Source organism: Cydia splendana, chromosome 13 (genome assembly GCF_910591565.1).
Source record: "Cydia splendana chromosome 13, ilCydSple1.2, whole genome shotgun sequence".
In the NCBI taxonomy this organism is placed as follows: Eukaryota; Metazoa; Arthropoda; class Insecta; order Lepidoptera; family Tortricidae; genus Cydia; species Cydia splendana.
This window is the reverse complement of record NC_085972.1, coordinates 311,010-329,926: the sequence shown is the minus strand read 5'-3', so window position 1 is coordinate 329,926 and position 18,917 is coordinate 311,010. Positions and strand designations below refer to the sequence as shown.

General features: G+C 42.3%; 1 protein-coding gene across 1 annotated transcript in view; it reads right to left on the bottom strand.

Moving 5' to 3' along the window:
• The window catches only part of LOC134796476 (E3 ubiquitin-protein ligase Ubr3), a 124,025-nt gene that overhangs the window by 20,104 nt on the left and 85,004 nt on the right, over nucleotides 1-18,917 (bottom strand). The window contains exons 10-28 of the mRNA XM_063768668.1: nucleotides 16,512-16,693; nucleotides 16,147-16,271; nucleotides 15,515-15,657; nucleotides 14,402-14,565; nucleotides 13,984-14,120; nucleotides 13,492-13,655; nucleotides 13,094-13,280; nucleotides 12,584-12,693; nucleotides 12,397-12,480; nucleotides 11,720-11,876; nucleotides 11,364-11,464; nucleotides 10,526-10,670; nucleotides 10,228-10,363; nucleotides 7,977-8,237; nucleotides 7,372-7,923; nucleotides 1,240-1,364; nucleotides 912-1,095; nucleotides 506-779; nucleotides 197-339 (exon numbers count right to left, since the gene is read on the bottom strand). Of these exons, the coding sequence (XP_063624738.1) occupies nucleotides 197-339; nucleotides 506-779; nucleotides 912-1,095; nucleotides 1,240-1,364; nucleotides 7,372-7,923; nucleotides 7,977-8,237; nucleotides 10,228-10,363; nucleotides 10,526-10,670; nucleotides 11,364-11,464; nucleotides 11,720-11,876; nucleotides 12,397-12,480; nucleotides 12,584-12,693; nucleotides 13,094-13,280; nucleotides 13,492-13,655; nucleotides 13,984-14,120; nucleotides 14,402-14,565; nucleotides 15,515-15,657; nucleotides 16,147-16,271; nucleotides 16,512-16,693 (3,374 nt within the window). The remainder of the gene's footprint in view (nucleotides 1-196; nucleotides 340-505; nucleotides 780-911; nucleotides 1,096-1,239; nucleotides 1,365-7,371; nucleotides 7,924-7,976; nucleotides 8,238-10,227; nucleotides 10,364-10,525; nucleotides 10,671-11,363; nucleotides 11,465-11,719; nucleotides 11,877-12,396; nucleotides 12,481-12,583; nucleotides 12,694-13,093; nucleotides 13,281-13,491; nucleotides 13,656-13,983; nucleotides 14,121-14,401; nucleotides 14,566-15,514; nucleotides 15,658-16,146; nucleotides 16,272-16,511; nucleotides 16,694-18,917) is intronic.

The following is an 18,917-nucleotide window of genomic DNA, read 5'->3' as shown; positions in this document are numbered from 1 at the left end:
TACAATAAAAACAACGCTTCAGTATTCACATACACAGGTCTAGTAATTTAGAGGCGAATAAAAAAAACACACTATTAAGAGATGGATCAAGGTGAATTTGCAGACTTTGCAATGGCGAAGTGTGGTAGTCAGCATAAACATGAAATTGGAATTCTCCGCCGACTACGTGCAGGTCTCGTGTGTTCAGCTCGCATACCTGTTGGCGAGCTGGCGGCACACGGGGCACAGGAACTCGCCGCCGGCCACGTGCAGGTTGTGCGGCCGTGCCGGCGCCGCCAGCGAGCGCAGGTAGGCGGCGAGGCAGCGCACGTGCAGGTCTCGTGTGTTCAGCTCGCATACCTGTTGGCGAGCTGGCGGCACACGGGGCACAGGAACTCGCCGCCGGCCACGTGCAGGTTGTGCGGCCGTGCCGGCGCCGCCAGCGAGCGCAGGTAGGCGGCGAGGCAGCGCACGTGCAGGTCTCGTGTGTTCAGCTCGCATACCTGTTGGCGAGCTGGCGGCACACGGGGCACAGGAACTCGCCGCCGGCCACGTGCAGGTTGTGCGGCCGTGCCGGCGCCGCCAGCGAGCGCAGGTAGGCGGCGAGGCAGCGCACGTGCAGGTCTCGTGTGTTCAGCTCGCATACCTGTTGGCGAGCTGGCGGCACACGGGGCACAGGAACTCGCCGCCGGCCACGTGCAGGTTGTGCGGCCGTGCCGGCGCCGCCAGCGAGCGCAGGTAGGCGGCGAGGCAGCGCACGTGCAGGTCTCGTGTGTTCAGCTCGCATACCTGTTGGCGAGCTGGCGGCACACGGGGCACAGGAACTCGCCGCCGGCCACGTGCAGGTTGTGCGGCCGTGCCGGCGCCGCCAGCGAGCGCAGGTAGGCGGCGAGGCAGCGCACGTGCAGGTCTCGTGTGTTCAGCTCGCATACCTGTTGGCGAGCTGGCGGCACACGGGGCACAGGAACTCGCCGCCGGCCACGTGCAGGTTGTGCGGCCGTGCCGGCGCCGCCAGCGAGCGCAGGTAGGCGGCGAGGCAGCGCACGTGCAGGTGGTGGCCGCACGACGCCACGTGCACGCCGCCCTCCAGCCCCACCGACACCGAGAGCAGCCACGCTGGAATATCACATTGTATCATGTGTCTATACAACTTTTTAAGATCAACACTGTTAACTAATCATCGATGAACTTTATGTCTATTCAATAAGGTTTATGAATAGTCAGTTAACATGTAGTGTGACCGGCGGATCGTTATCATACCTTCTTGGTCGAAGTGTTGTTGCAGTTCGTCGTGCAGTCGGTAGTGGTGTGCCGCCGCCGTCGTGTCTCGTTGTTCCGCTAGTCTTGCTCGCTCGCGCTCCGATAACGCTAGACGTGCGCCGCCACTGTTCAACAAAAAAATAAGAAGTTTCATTTTAATTACCAAGAGTCCAGAGCCATCGTGAACCGTACGGTATCAAGTACTAGTACTATTAGTATCAAGAAAGGTTATTTTTATTTAATTAATTTTATTGCAATTATTTATTAATTTATTTAAACTTTATTGCACAGTAAAAATTGTACAAAAAGCGAACTTAATGCCAGAAGGCATTCTCTACCAGTTAACCCTCGGGCCGAACAGAGAACAAGTCGTAATAGGTGCAAGAAAAATTAAAAGTACGAAAAATTTAATATTAAGCATAAATTTTATGTTGAACAACATACTATTTCAAATATACATACTGCTATAATATACTTACTTATACATACATAAAATACTAATATACATATGTGTACATATAATACAATATATATATACCTGCTTTCAGATTTTTATATTTAAAAAGACCCAGAGGGCGCTGTCTAAACGTAAACATCGGCTGTGTGTTAATATAATCAATAAAATGTTTAAACTAACTTTTATCGCGATATTTATAGTGGAACGTGAATAATATAATATAAACTCTCTCATATGTGTGCACGTATAATAAAATTATCTCCCATCTAAAAACTGAAGTGAAATAGACAAAAACAATCGGTATATCGTGATCATTTAAACGCTCGAGTTAACAATTTTAGTGTTCAGAAACAGCAGAAATAGACTATGAATATCAATTGTATAAAACGTATATCGAAAAGTTATAAAAATATAATAAATCAATTCAAGACATAAAGTGAATAAGTGCTTGTGTGTACGGGTAGATTTTATCACACATCCATACGTAATCACCGCGTCATATGGTCAAAGCTGCCTGCAACCGATGAACTTTTTCGCAGCTCGTTTCAACGCACCAATAGCTCAGTTGTTTTAGCGAAGAGGTACAAACACTGATCGCTATGATCCATGGTTCAAATCCCGTCCACGGTTTCACTTTTTGTATTTTGTGTTGAACTAATATTAACGTTCCTGCGCCTATACCGAATCAAATTACACATCTAAGTATAAACTTGAAGTATATTCAATATTTAACTAAATTACCTACTCACCACCAGAGGGCGCTATAACCAAAGCAGGGAAACTAACTATAGTCGTTCACGGCTGAATTATACGATACAAAAAAAGACACCAACACGCATTAAAAATTATTTGCAATGGATGCGACAGGAAGATTGAAAGAGGAGAACTAGTGAATTGTACAAATTGTCCGAATCTTTACCATTATACCTGCTTGAATATGACCTCTGCGTATTTTAGAGAGCAACAAGCAATAATAAAGCAACAATGGACTTGCTCAGATTGCAATTTGTCTTTACGTCGCCTCCGCAACGATGACACACCTGTGACTCCAGCAGGTCTGAGTAGAAGTACGCCTCAAACACTGGACCATACAAATATGTCATGCGATGAAACGATGGACGACAGTAACGTAGTCGTCGGAGACACACAATACTCTCCTAACGCAATGAAAACTCCACCATGTTCCATCTTACGAAGAAACGAATCGCCGAATCATGGTGTCACACTAGATCAACTTAGCAAACTACTTGACCAGAAACTATCACTACAGAAACAATCGATTGTCGCAGTTATTAGTGCCCAAATAAAATCAGAAATGAGAGCCCTTATTAAGCAAGAAATCCAGGGCTCCCTTAAAACCATGAAATCAGAAATAAATTTCGAAATAAAAAATATAAACACGAATCAAAACCATTTGAAGTTTGAAATTGAATCTTTAAAGTTAAAAATCAACTCTCTTGAGGTGGAATGTTCTATGCTAAAAACAGAAACAAAAAGTTCATCGACTCGACCACCCTCCTCTCCTTTAACAATTAGGCCTGAAGAAGATAACACCAAAAAAATCGTACTATATGGAGTAGAAGAGACCAGGTGGGAAAACTCCGAAGAGCTGGAACATCATTTAATAAATTTATTTTATGATGTACTAAATATAAATTTGGAAGGATACATAGAAGACGCAATACGAATTGGGAAGAAAGGGTACCGACGACCTATAGTCATTGAATTAATAAGCAAAAAAATGTCAAAATACATAAAAAATCACTCGCACTTCTTCAAAAATGTAGGATTAGCTATTGCACCTTACTTAAACGATGAACAGGTTCAGCAACGCAGAGAACTGAGAAAAATACTTATTGAAGAAAGGAAAAACGGGAACCGCGCTATAATCCGGGACAACAAACTAATTATAAATGGTAAAGAATATGAACCCAAGCAACAAAACGCAACATACAGTCGGAGCCCTCAAGCCACCAATTGATTAACCAAAATACATCTACATCGGTCACACAAAAACACAAGGATATTTCAGAAAAACAAGAAATCGACGCTAGAAATCATCCCTTTCGGAACGGATTTTCATAAAATTACACAAAACACTCAACTTCTCGTCCCTAAACTACAACAATCAGAAATATTGTTTCAGAACATGTGTAGTGTTAGAAATAAACTTCACCTTATTGAATCTCTAGTAGATGATAAATCATGTATTGACGCATTATGTATTTCCGAGACATGGATCACAAGGGCTAAAATAGATTTACTTAAACTAGAAGGTTATAACTTAGCAAGCTGTTACTGTAGGTCGTGCCATGAAGGCGGTGGTGTATGTATATTCTTAAGAGATACGATAAAATACATAGACTTGTTAGATATAGCTAAGTTATCGATAGAGTGTATATTTGAAACTTGTGCGATAGAAATCTGTAAAACAAAATTAATAATAATTGTAGTATATTGGCCAAACAATGCACGCAGACCTGACTTATTTTTTGAGCAAATGGATAAACTTCTCCAATTTGTTAATATAAAGTATAGTAGCAAAAAGGTCATCATAGGCGGAGATTTGAACATAGATATGCTAAAAACTACGACTCAATCCCAGAATTTGCTAAATCTTTTTAGAAATAGTAACTTCTACCAACACATCAAAGAACCAACTAGAGTCTCATTAAATTCAAAAACATGTTTGGATATTCTTTTTACAAATTTTGATATAAACGATGCCTGCCTTTCCATTGATGTCGTGGAGTTTGGTTTCTCGGACCATAAGGGAATCTTAGTCACCACCACAAACATGTATGAGAAGGAAAAATCTCGACGATCCCAATATCTTTACCGCAAACGATATTACACAGAAAGAAACCTTGATATATTCAAAGAAGAACTACAGAAAATCGACTGGACAATAGTAATAACGTCGCAAAAAACAGTTAATGATAATTTTAATAGTTTCAACACTTCAATAAAAACTCTACTTGATCTCTACATTCCTAAAATACTAATTAAATTAAAACCAGTACCAAAGAGACAATGGCTAAGTAAAGGCTTAAAAAATCGTGTAAACATAAACGCTACCTTAAAACATTAGTTAACCAAACGAACGATCCCATATTAAGAAGACATTATAAAACTTACGACAAAATTTTAAAACAATCTGTGAATATTTCCAAAAAGCTAAATAACATAAAGAAAATAAACAAATCCAGTAACAAAATAAAAACAGTATGGCAAATTGTAGGCGAGCAAACAAAAAGATCTAAAATAAAAGGTAGAGAAAATATGAGTCTGAAAATAAATGACAATATAACCAGTGACCCGCTCTCAGTGTCAAATGCCTTTAATACCTTCTTTGCATCTGTAGGATTGAACACATCCAGTAGTAAACCTTGTGGCCGCCCCGTTATTAATCCCCCCACCAACACGTTTTTCTTATCACCCGTTGATCCGTACGAGGTATATAAATGTATTCAACAGCTAAAAAACAAATCCAGCCACGGAATCGACGAAATTCCCTCTAAACTTGTGAAAAAGTGTGGAAATGAGCTCGTAATACCGCTTACTTACATTATCAATCAGTCTTTTTCCTCTGGAACATTCCCTGATAAGTTAAAAATCTCGCTCATAAAGCCAATCCTGAAAAAAGGAAATTCAACGGATCCCGCCCAATACCGCCCAATTGCACTACTTAGTACTTTTTCAAAAATATATGAAACGATTATGGCGAAACGTCTTACCTGTTTTTGTGACAAATTCAACCTTTTTGATGAATGTCAATTTGGGTTCAGAAAAGGGAAATCCACTATTCTAACAGTTTATAAGTATATACAAGAAGCATTGAGATTATTATCAAATAAAAAATACGCGTTTGGATTGCTATTAGATATGAGTAAGGCATACGATCGTGTCCAACACGATATCCTCCTAAATAAGCTCTACGGAATAGGAGTTCGCGGCATGGCACATAATTGGTTTAGGTCATACCTCGAGAACCGTCAACAAATTGTTGAAATAGACTACTTTGATGACAAAATAAAAACATTAAGTAAAATCCGCTCGCTCACAACACACACAACCTGTTCTATCCCGCAGGGCAGCGTATTGGGATGTATATTATTTATTATTTATATTAACGACCTGCCAAAAGTATTAAAACATTACGATATTAAATGCCTCATGTATGCAGACGACATATCTATAATGTTTCCAAGCGAGCACAGTAATGAAGCTACGAATACTTTAGATACTATCTTTAGTTCAGTTTTGACCTGGCTAGAAGACCATAATTTACAAATAAATTTACAGAAAACTAACCTAATACAATTTAGACCTCATCAAAAAATAGATTTAAAAATTGATTATCATTTCAGAAATTGCAAATTAGAACTTAAAAGCACCAGCTCATTACTCGGTTTAGAAATTGACGAACACATAAACTGGAAAGCGCACACTGATAAAATAGCTGCTAAATTATCCAGTTTTGCGTACGCTCTCCGACAAATAAAATTAAACACGGACCTAAAAACTGCGGTATGTGCCTATCATGCTTTTGCCCAAGCATGGCTGCAGTATGGAATAATACTGTGGGGCAATAGCGTAAATGTTAAAGATCTCTTCATTCTACAAAAGAGATGTATAAGGATACTTGTAAATAAAAGAGATGAGGAAAGTTGCAAGCCTTACTTTCTTAAATTAAAAATTTTAACACTTACAGCCTTGTATATTTTAGAAACTTGCAAATTTGTTCGAAAAAATAATGATCTTTTTGATGAAAATAAATACCAAAGTTCAGAAACATATAACTTGCGCCACCGAAATAGAACCTTTGTGAGTGCCCCTGTTACGCTGCAAATGTACAATAAAGGTCCGCATGCAATGTCTATAAAAATCTTTAATAAAATTCCCCAACATATCTTAAACGAAAAAAAATTCACAACTTTTATAAAAAAACTAAAGTCCTACTTATTGCATTTATGCCCATACTCCATGCAGGATTTCTTCGAAGATCAAGCTTAGTCTCGATTATGTGATGTGAATGATGTGATGTAGGTATAATGTGATGAGTGCAATATAGAACTTGTATAATAATGATAAATGTTAAGATAGTCTTCCTTTTGTAGTTGTAAGCCAATATTCACCCACTGGGTAAGAATATGTACATGTAAAATGCTACACCCTAGTAGGGTCCATGTTTGTACTTATTAGACATTTAACACCTATGTAAAATACCATGGATGCATTGAATAAATGATTATGATTATGATTATGATTATGAGATTTACTTAACTAAGAGACTTTTGTAAAAGATGTCTGCGCAACTTGTATTTAAACAGAGTTTTAGTCTGACTTAGCCTTATCTCGAGAGGGAGGGAATTCCAAAGACGAATCGCATACATGGTGAAGGTGGCAATTCGTGAGTTTTGACGGCCAACTGTCGATTTGTCGTTCGAACGTCTTATCGGGCCGTTTCAAGTATCAAATACACAAAGACAAAGAGAATATAAAATAACGCGGTTTGTACATATGTACATTCGACTAAAACGAGTAACAAAGAGAAAACAAAAACAGGTCGGTAAGAGTGATGTCCATTCGTCATAGTCGACGAGTGCAGGCTCATGAGTGCTGCGGCGTGGAGACGGAGCTGGTGTTACAGGTCCAGGGCCACGGTGGCATACCTGTCCTGGCGGCGGCGGTGGCCCAGCACGGAGGTGGACTGCAGCAGCACCACCCTGCCGATGGGGTGCTGCGGGGTGGAGACGGAGCTGGTGTTGCAGGTCCAGGGCCACGGTGGCATACCTGTCCTGGCGGCGGCGGTGGCCCAGCACGGAGGTGGACTGCAGCAGCACCACCCTGCCGATGGGGTGCTGCGGGGTGGAGACGGAGCTGGTGTTGCAGGTCCAGGGCCACGGTGGCATACCTGTCCTGGCGGCGGCGGTGGCCCAGCACGGAGGTGGACTGCAGCAGCACCACCCTGCCGATGGGGTGCTGCGGGGTGGAGACGGAGCTGGTGTTGCAGGTCCAGGGCCACGGTGGCATACCTGTCCTGGCGGCGGCGGTGGCCCAGCACGGAGGTGGACTGCAGCAGCACCACCCTGCCGATGGGGTGCTGCGGGGTGGAGACGGAGCTGGTGTTGCAGGTCCAGGGCCACGGTGGCATACCTGTCCTGGCGGCGGCGGTGGCCCAGCACGGAGGTGGACTGCAGCAGCACCACCCTGCCGATGGGGTGCTGCGGGGTGGAGACGGAGCTGGTGTTACAGGTCCAGGGCCACGGTGGCATACCTGTCCTGGCGGCGGCGGTGGCCCAGCACGGAGGTGGACTGCAGCAGCACCACCCTGCCGATGGGGTGCTGCGGGGTGGAGACGGAGCTGGTGTTGCAGATGACGCAGTCGTAGTCGGAGTCGGCGTCCAGGTCCATGGGCTCGGGCTCCATCCGCTGCATGGCGCTGAGGAACTGCTGCTGGCGACGTTGGAACTCCTTCATCATCTGCTGCTGGCGTTCGCGGGCGCGGCGGGAGCGTTCTTCTTTCTCGCGGCGTTCCCTGGAGTAAGAGGATCATAAAAACCATGGTTCAATGGTTAGTGGTGGTTGGAGTCCGGCAAAAAGGTAAAATGTAGTTTGGAAAAGTTTACACCAAAGTAACAGTTGTATTACAATATATTACTGGATAATAAAAATGGTCCTTCGACCCGGATCAAGTAACAAAAACAATAAAGATCTGCAAAAGCGTCATTAAAACGTGCATCAGTAACCGATCAAAACGTCGTCTTAAGAGCCCATCAATGTGCACACTAGCGCCACTGCTAAATAATCGTGATTATTGAAATTTAACGAAATATATTTAAAAAAGGCTACAAATATAATGACCACCAAAAAATACTTTGGTACCCTAAATAAAAAAATCATGCTTACCAAAAAAAATTACTGAACACCAAAAAAATAAGGCCTAAAAATACAAAAGTACCACCACTTTAATTACGACTGCACTTCAAATTGTATTCAAATACCAAATATATTGAATGATCACCAAAAATCATTAATGATCACCAAATCTTGAAGACCAAATTAATGCGATATTTTCACCTAAATAAACCACTATGATTACCAAAAAATTTATACATATTACCAAATAAAGTAAACTGATGCCAAAATTACTAGCCCCTCCCGCTCAACCCCCCGTAGCCCGCACCGCATACCTACCTAACCTAATCTACTTTTCTAGTAGCATTTCGTTATGCTACTAGAAAAGTAAGTTAAACTGCTATCAGTTAAGTGGGTTAGGTTAGGTTAGCACTGCGACCCTTACAGAAACGAAATGGTACTAGAAAAGTAGGTTAGGTTAAGTTTCAACTGCTACCCATACAGATACGAAACGCTACTAGAAAAGTGGGTTAGGTTAGGTTTGAACTGCGACCCTTACAGAAAAGAAATGCTACTAGAAAAGTGGGTTAGGTTAGGTTTGAACTGCGACCCTTACAGAAACGAAATGCTACTAGAAAAGTGGGTTAGGTTAGGTTTGAACTGCGACCCTTGCAGAAAAGAAATGCTACTAGAAAAGTGGGTTAGGTTAGGTTTGAACTGCGACCCTTACAGAAACAAAATGCTACTAGAAAAGTGGGTTAGGTTAGGTTAGAACTGCGACTATTACAGAAATAAAATGCTACTAGAAAAAGGTGACGAAGTGGATTAATTAATTTAATAGGATAACGATATATTAAATGTTTGCACATTTTTAATTAAAATGTGGTTACAATTTTGTGATCATTTACTATTTTTGCGTTTACAATGATTATTTTGGAGCCATTTGCTTTAATAGGATAGCAAGATTAAAAAATTTGGTTATCATTTTACATTAAAATGGAGTTCTAATTTTGGTGGTCATTTACTATTTTTGGGTTTACAATGATTATTTTGGTGTCATTTTCTTTAATAGGATAGCAAGATGTAAAAATTTGGTTATCATTTCACATTAAAATGGGGATTGAAATTTGGTAATCATTGACTATTTTTGGGTTAATAATGATTATTTTGGTGTCATTTCCTTTAAAAGGATAGTAAAATGTAATAAAATTGGTAATCATTTCACATTAAAATGGTGTTATAATTTTGGTGATCATTCATGATTTTAGGGTGGTAAAATAGATTTTTTTGGTATTAAATTTTACTAAATCTGGTGATCAGTTAAATAGCAGCCTTTAAAAAAGGGGGCCGCTACGTACTGTATTTTGTATTTAAGTACCTACCTTTTGAACACATCAAACTAGTGTTTATGTTGCTGGATTCGTCGATCTATGAACTCAAAACAAAAACGGCCGTTTTAACTCTGGACGCATAGATTGACGAATCCAGCAACATAAAAACTAGTTTGATGTATTCAAAAGGTACTTAAATACAAAATACAGTACGTAGCGGCCCCCTTTTTTAAATATCTTTCGTTAAATTTAAATAATCACGATTATTTAGCAGTGGCGCTATTGTGCACGTTGATGGGCTCTTAAATATGTACTTGAAGTGAGGGTTTATCATGTTACCTGGCCCGTTGCTCAGCCTGCCGCTCGCGCTGGTGCGGCCACAGCGAGTGTCGCACGTGAGCGATGGCGCCCGCACAGCGCGCATCCAGTCGCGCCAACTTCCGCAATACTTGGCCGATGAAGTGCGGCCCGTCACCTGCAAATTGTTTCACATCTAATGCTGTGCTTTTGCGAACCGACAATACCAGTTGACCGATGACTTGGAAGCGATAATTACAAGTTTTGAATGAGTCGATAACGCATTTATGGCCCTAAACGAGGTTATCTAAAGCTGCTAAGCGCTAAATAAGCAGGTTACCGATAGGCTCGTCCACGGCCGGTTCCGGTTCCTCTAGTGAGAAAGAGTCGAGTCGTCCTGACAGCTGCGAGTGCAGCTTCAGGAGCAGCGAGATGATGGACTCGTTCACGGGGATCGAGTCGTCCGTGCCCGTGTGTAGTTGCACCTGCAACATTATACAATTATTAAGTGTTCAAGTCATCTTCTCTTCTTATTTTATACGATCACAATAGGGGATATTACTGCAATGTTCTGCCGCCAGAGTGCAGCACTACCGACTCAGTAAGTTCATAGACTAACTTGTACATACTGTGCCTTAAACTGTTTTTTGACAAGTTTTCACAGACAATAAAATATGACATTGATGCATCAAGGTGGTTTGTTAACAAGGGCCTACCGGTAAACGCGAAAATCTAAATTTAGTTATCTGCCTCTTTATCGCTCGAATATGCAAGAGTGATAGAGAGATTAGATAACGAAATTCCGATTATCTTATTTCGCGGTAGACCATGTGATTGACGTGACGTGTGATGTGTCAATGTGGTTTGCTTAGTATGTGCCACAAAGGTGCCACCTACGCAGAGCTTTGGCTGATATTCCCTATTGTTTTCTACCGATGGTCATAAAAACATGTTTGATCTATGTATATCTCCGTACCTTTGATTTCATGTCCGATGCAACATCACTAATTCACTAGTTATGCGAGTTAAAGTAAATGCGAGTGTAGTGGTCTACCGTAGAATCCTACACTCGCATTTTAAGAACCCATATTATGTGCCTACTGCATAAAACAATACTATCTGCAGGAAACAACAGTATTATACTGTATGTGAGCGACGGTCCAGTGAGTCCAGGTTACCTGTGTGTTGGTAGAAGGTTGGGGGTCGGTGCAGGGCAGCGCGTGGGACAACGGCGGGGAATCTTCTCGCAGGCTCACGCTCCATTCGGGGGTCGACACGTCTGTAATATTATCACATTGTTTACTGTTTTAGAATCTATACACTGTAATAGATGTCATGTACTAAAGAAAAAGTGACCAAGCCCTTCAGTGCCCGAGGTCGGATTCAAATTGGCGACTAGACCACCTGGTCAGGGCAACACCCCGCCTCGATTTCTCGAAAATAATTTGATTTTACCCGTACTGCCGTGTAGGTATCTGTGAACAAAACAACCGGAAACTATCGATTAATATGCAATTATTAAAGAAATGAGTACCGTATTCGATGGGTATCGAGGCAGGGGGTGACGGTTCCCGCTCGTTGAGTGCCAGCGACATGTCGTCCGCCATGTCGGCGTCGGCGCCGGCCATCGGCAGCGGCATCGGCAGCGCGAGGGCTCGACTGCCTTCCGCAGCTGAGCTGATACTGCCACTCTGTAGAATACACTGTAAGTTAGCAAGATTATCAATCAACTCGATAGAATCACGTAAAGCTAGACAGGATTAGAATTAGTAATTATGAGTCGAAAAACTTTCAATACTGGACCAAAACATAAACAATTCCACATCATTACAATCTCTATATTGATCAGGAGTCTGTTTCACAAATCATTATAATATTGTAATGTTTATGTATGTTTACCCATTTTGCCACTGTAAACGTTGTATTTACTTGTGAAAGAGCCCTTGAGGCGTATTTAAAGAATACATTTATGGATTTTGAATTTTCAACAACTTACAAGTAACTATGAAAATAAAACGAGTTGTTACAAGCTTACGCAAAACCGCAAATCTTCGGACCATGGCCTGCCCACATCGCTTATTTAAAAACCTTTTCACCCAGGCTTTCTCAAAACAGTGATACCGCAACACTTGTATAATCAATGGTCGTCGAGGCAAGGTTTTAGAGGAGAGTGGGCGAAGTCTGCCAGCTGTTTGAGTAATGAGTGGTTACCTCTAAAGCTCTGATCTGCGTGGCGTCGCCGCCGCCGTCGGACTGGTCGTCGGTGTCTACTGGCTCCGCTGAGTTTGGCACCATCTACCGTCACAACAGTATGTTTTGTAAATATGTCCGGTTACATTATAGTATATGACGTTTATACATAGGTAGGTAAGGCTTTCTCTTATTACATTACACTTACATCTAAATTCGGTGGCACAGCCAACGCGGTGCTCATCGCCGACAGCAGCGCTGATTTCATCGGTGATATTCGTGCCGATTCCGTTTCTGTCGGCTCCCACTCCGTATCACCTGCCACGAAAGTTGAAAAGGTTTAAGCATAGGTAGTTACATTTTATTTTATTTAAAATTAGGTAACATGTCGCAATTCCATATTATACATCAAGCTCGTATGCGCGTGGTTGCAATCCAAATGGTCCATATCTTTAGCATACGAGTATGTGTTAGCACTGTTTTGATGTCAGGAAGTCAAAGGATACGTTCAAATTGGTTTTTGGCTTTGCGATAAGCCGCGCAGAAAGTCTGAGTAGCAAAGAGAGCCACGAAACGCGCCGTGTTCGGCATTAAACTTCAATTGCTAGGTTAGCTCGTCGGGTGGACGACATTCGATCGCAGGGCATGTTTGGACGGCACTAGCTCCCGGAGTCGCGGTGCAGAGTACTTGTAGGCAGAAATGGTCACGGATACTGACTGTCGGAGTGTGCGTGGTGCGGGTAGACGGGCCCGGGCTGGGGCCGGGCGGGGCGCGGCGCCGGCAGGCGGGCGACCACGGTGCGTGCGTTGTCGGGGAGCGACCCCGCCAGCGCGGCCAGCAGCGGCCGCCCCGACACCACCGCGCCGCGCGACCCGCCCTCGCCGCCGGCCACCATCACGTCCAGCTGAAACATACACTAACGATACAAACCCCTGTCCTACATATAGGATGCTTACTGGACTTATTCTTAACCGATTTTCAACGACTAAATGTGATCAGATCTCGAAATTTAAAAAAATACATTTTGGATAAAATATGGTACCGGAGCGATTATTTTCAATATACATCAACAAATGATAACGAAAGGAAGATATAATGTTAGTCGGAATACTGACGTCGTGGTCGGTGGCGCGCTCGGCGGCCAGCTGCGCGCCGACGTCGAGCAGGTAGACGGCCAGCGCCAGCACGTGGTCGGGCGGCGCGTGCGGCGCGCTGCTGTCGGGCGCGCGCCGGTGCACGCCGCGGTGCAGCACGGCCAGCAGCGCGCCGTGCAGCACCCCTGCCGGCCGGGGACCGAGGGTACACGATCAGAATACCATACAGGGAATTGGGGGCCCGGCGGTCGAGCAAAACAAAAACGGCTCTAAACATATTTACATAATATTCACATTAAGATAAGAAAACAGAAATGGAACAATAAATATGAACTGGGTAATTAACTAATTATTGAACGAAATATTTACGAAAAACGACCACCCGGTCTCGATTCTATATCTAATACGATACGATCCACGTGGCCCTTATGATAGCCTTCCTCTGATACGAGATGACACCGGAAGAAGAAGATTCCAATAGGAAAAAAGTACAAAAATCGTTGGAAAACCTACCTGAGGCGCAGATGGCCCTCGGGTCGCCGGCTTCAGGAGGAGGCGCCGCTGCGGGTCGTAGCGGCGGCCACAATGCTGCTCCCTCGCCAGGCTTGCTTGTACCGGGCTGACCAGATACTTTTTGCTTCTCGCGTACACTAAAACAAAAAGCCAATTAGTTAAAATGCTTCATACTTTCATATCTTAAGGCTTCACCATCATATTCCACTACTGGGCATATATATACACATGAATCTTAACAATGACCAGTTAAACGTAGCTCCCATCAATCGGTTCCTTACGACCTTGACCAAACCATCAATTTTTAAAGGCATTCTTTAGCTGCTTACTGGGATCGCCACTCAAGAATTTTAGCTCCGAGTATGAGGTTTGAAGAATCCGTTTCAGGATCTGGACTGTATGTTGACAATAAACTTACTAGGCGGTGAACCTCTCCATGGAGGCGTGGAAGTCTCTCCTGTGGACCGCGCGACGCAGCACGTGCAGGGGGTCGTAGTACTTCTGCCACACGAGGGGGGTGGGCACGAAGAGACCTTGCTCGAGGTTCTCGGAGCCGCGAGGTGGCGGCCGGTATGTTGATAGCTGTAACAAGACACAAGTAAGAACGGGAACACCATAATAGGCAGGTCGATACACGACAGGTTACAGTTTATGAACTTGGTGATTAGACTTTGTGAAACATAAAGGATTATCTACATCTGGACAGCTTTACCCTGAATACTGCCATAACTAGAAATATGTCCGGCTATTGACTGTTTAGTCTATCCAGAACAAAATTAGATTTTTATTAGAAAATTAACCAATGACTAAGAACCGCAAAAAACAAAAGTATTACCAGCTGGTTTTTTCAAAATAAGCGGCCCTTTGTAAAGTCCAGTTTTAAAAAGTTAGAACACGAAACCCTAGCCACAACAATAGTACATTATTGTCGAGGCTCGGAAGTAGCTACTTGCAGGCTGAGGATTCGTTTTAAACGGACGACCTTGGGAGTCCGTTTAATTGAATCCGAAGCCAGCAAGTAGCCTTCCAGCCGAGTCATATATAGTGCTTTTCTCAAAAATGGTGCAAGAAATATAAATATAATAGAAATATTTTACAAAAGCAACGTCCTTTCGTATATATTTTCACAGAAAAAAGTAGAAACAATTGAAAAAGTTTGCTTTGCCGCCTTTTTATTTTTTTAAATTTTAAAATAGGAGTGTATTTTTCTGCCGAAAATACGCCAACCTATTTGAGACACCTAAATAGTCGCGATACCAACATTATAATAATAAGTAGTTATCATCTGTTTGGCTGTTCAATGGGCCTGTGCCTTCATATGATTATGGCAATTTAAACTTTTAAAAAGTTTGGAACTCGACAAATAATGGAATTTGTATGCAACATTGCAGTCCCAAAATCGAGACTGCAATGTTTTTAACTTTTTAATTTTTGACTGACCATAAACTCCGCACTTCGCGACCTATTTTTTAAACGGCAAAGTCGACTTTGCCGTCCATTTTTGAGAAAAAATTTCTGAAGGCCAACATACCTCTTTGAGGACAACTTCGAAGTTCCTTGTGTGTGCGTTGCCAGATCGCTCCGGCATCAGCTCGAGCAGTTGAGAGTGTGTTTTGTCGCCGGCGGCCAGCAGGGTGCTCACTTCTAGTCGGGACTGCGTCAGCTCGTCGTTGCCTGCACAATCAAATTGGGGTAAGTGGGAAGACAAAAGCTCAAGGGTTATTTAAATACAGCAGCAAGTTTTATGAAGTGGTAAAGAAGATGGGACCACAAAAAGGAGTTGATGGAATTTAAATAATCATGATCTTCTAACATGAATGACCAGAGAAAGAAGTAATAATGTTCCTGATTTTACGTTAGGGTTCGGTTTATCCTCGTGGATCCAAGTGATATTTAATGATATTGTGCCATTGAACTCATATCCGACCCACTGGAAGAAACTTGTTTTTACATATTAAAATGAGTAGGAGTGAGACTTACGAGTATAAGCTCAAGGAGTTCAGCCCAAAAACTAGTTCTGGGGTATGGCAAAAATAATATTAATGCTAGCATACGAAATGCTCGTCTTACTCGAATGGTTCTCTCTTCATTTTGAACTTTAACGGGACTGTCAAGCCTGATCTTTCCTGAAAAGGTAAGCAAGGTTTTGATTTGTTAGATTACCTAGGTTGGTCCGTGAAGAGACCAGGATGGCAAGGAACGTCAGCAGGCCCTCCACCATGGCGTCCTGCTCAGCCGCCTGCACGGGCGGCATTGGCACCATGCTCAGCCACTCGCGGACGCCAAACCTGCAAATATTCGCAGTGTTAGTATGTATCATCAAGAAAGTCCGGTCAGCTACACTTTATCTTAAAATTACCCAATATGTGCTGCATCGGTCAGATGACCGATCAGATGAACAGCTCTAAGTGCAGCGCAAATTTGCAGCCAGTAGATGTCCATGTCCACATGGAGTTGCAGTCTGCCTGGATACATCCAGCATCCGCATCCGTGATACATCACGGTGACTGCACACGGTCGGTACTCACATGTCGATGCACATGTCGAGGAACTGGTCGGCGGGGAGGTGCGCGGCGCAGATCTGCAGCCAGTAGATGTCCATGTCCACCATGGAGTTGCAGAAGTTGGCCTGGATGTACGTCATGGCCTGCCCCTTGATCTGCAGCCCGTTGCGCACCCAGATGCCGGCCAGGATCTCGTAGAACAAGCTCTGTGGACAAAATGTGCTTATGAGTTTTGGGCTTTCATGAAATCTTAGTTCAGATCATCATCATCATCATATTCAATGCAGGTACTGAAACATTTAGGCAAAATGTAAGTGTTCGTAATTCTATGTAGAGGCTTCCCCAAATACGCGTGCGGTAAATACAGGGTAGAATAGCCATAGGCAGAGTTATTGCTACAGTAACATTTTTGGCTATACTTGATTACACGATGCGATGATTTTACGATGCGGGTCGGAAGCTCGGACCCTCGCACGAAGGGGAAATTTACGTGCATTGTCACGATCGTTCGTGCGTGCTGTGAGGGTAAGTGATGTTTCCTCTTCGCTTAATATAATTCGATTGCCGTCTGCCCCCCATATGCTGCTCTCCCGAATTTATGATTGTTATTATAATATTGCAAACGACAGGGTCGATTGGAGGAAACGAGGGGAGGCCTTTGCCCAGCAGTGGGACACTAAATTGGTCGGATGATCGGAGACTGTGTTCGTTTAGGGTGAGAGGCTGTTTAAGTACCTATACCGATTTAGTCGAGATTTAAGGTAAAAGAACTGTGTTTGAAATTTTTAATTAAACGGTTATAAAAATCTATACTTAGGTAAATTTTACATAGCAGAATTTTCACATCTAAAATACTTTGGAGGTAGTTTTCTCATGCCTCGTACGCTTCACAATTTACGCGAGGTCTAGCGCTTTCACAAAGTGTTTATTCTTTCGCTATAGCGTGAGACAAAGTCGGTATTGAACTATTTAATTTACACAACAGCGATACAAGATATCTAAGGCCTTAATTTCGCATTTCTGCCTGTAAGGTGATAAATAAGTCATCTTACTCCCAAGCCTCCTCTCTAAATTGAGACTACTGCAAAATTGGCCTAATCAAGACATAGATGTAGTTAACTATATTGCTCAGTTAAAGTTCATCTCGACGTGATAAAATAAAACTTAATAGCGATATTTGTTGAAGCCAGAGGGATTCCAGTTTTAATAAGCAACCATCAAAATGCCACTTAAGCTACTTTTTGTCATTGTCATTTCTCCCAATCGTAATAATAATGCGCGGTCAGCTCTCTAGTCAATCTACCTTTCAAACTTATACTAATTTTGTAAAAACAACAACACAAACAAGAAAGTTTATTTAAATTGCGGCAAGCATTATTTTATTTAGTACCCATTTTGTAGGGTCCATTATCTTAAGGAAATAACCGTAATGAGTGGTCAATTACTCATAAATACGAGCAACATTACGTGTTACAAGAATATAATCAATTTACAATTTTATTAGTCATCTATTGTGGAACAAAGCATGAGATGCTTCTTCTGATCATTTCAATCGAAAGAAACTGGATTATTATTTCAAATATCATTCGTTTGGATGCCCCTAGCTATTTAAACTAAGCATTCTTGTCATCAATGTTGTCATAGTTTTAAGTGCCTTAGTTTGTTTCAAAAACATTTTTTGGGGACTCCCACTATTCTGGATATGGAGCAACATTTTAACTGTATCATAAGCGCAGAAAATCAATTGATTAATTTAAATTCGACTAATGTTCTCCCTATTAACTTATACCTTTTGACGGATCAAGCTATTGGGTACCTAAAGAGACGTTATATATAAAAAAAAAAAAAAACAAATTACAAATACCCCCGTGTGCATGTCAGACTACATTCAACAATAGGTACACGTAGTACACGGAACATTGCACAAGTCCAATCAAACCTATTATTACTACATACATCCCGATCTATCTGATCCAAAGGCACATTGTATCTTTGTCACGGCAGGTAGAACCACATTAGCATATCCCTCATAATTTTGAAGAAAAAAAGCAGCAAAAAAGCGGGTGCGGTTTGGATACAATGTCTTTGTTGACATAAGTGGCGGGAGGGAATCTATACTCTGTGTTGCTAGCGTCAACTTTCTAGACTTTGGAGGTTTACAAAAGCGTGAACAATTTTATTTTCGAATAAAAATTCTTCCTTCTTCTACATGAGGTAAAACGTAATCTGAAGGATCCTATTGGATGCTTAAATAATACATCGAGAGAAACGATCACGCGTAACGTATTTAAAAGTGAAAAAAGCATTTAATCCGTTCTCGTCAAACAAGAATCAGACAGAACGACCTACAAGTGCCGCGCTAACCGTCCGCACAGTTATACGGAATCATAACGTAACCGGTCGAACTCCACTATCGAAAGATAGAAAAGT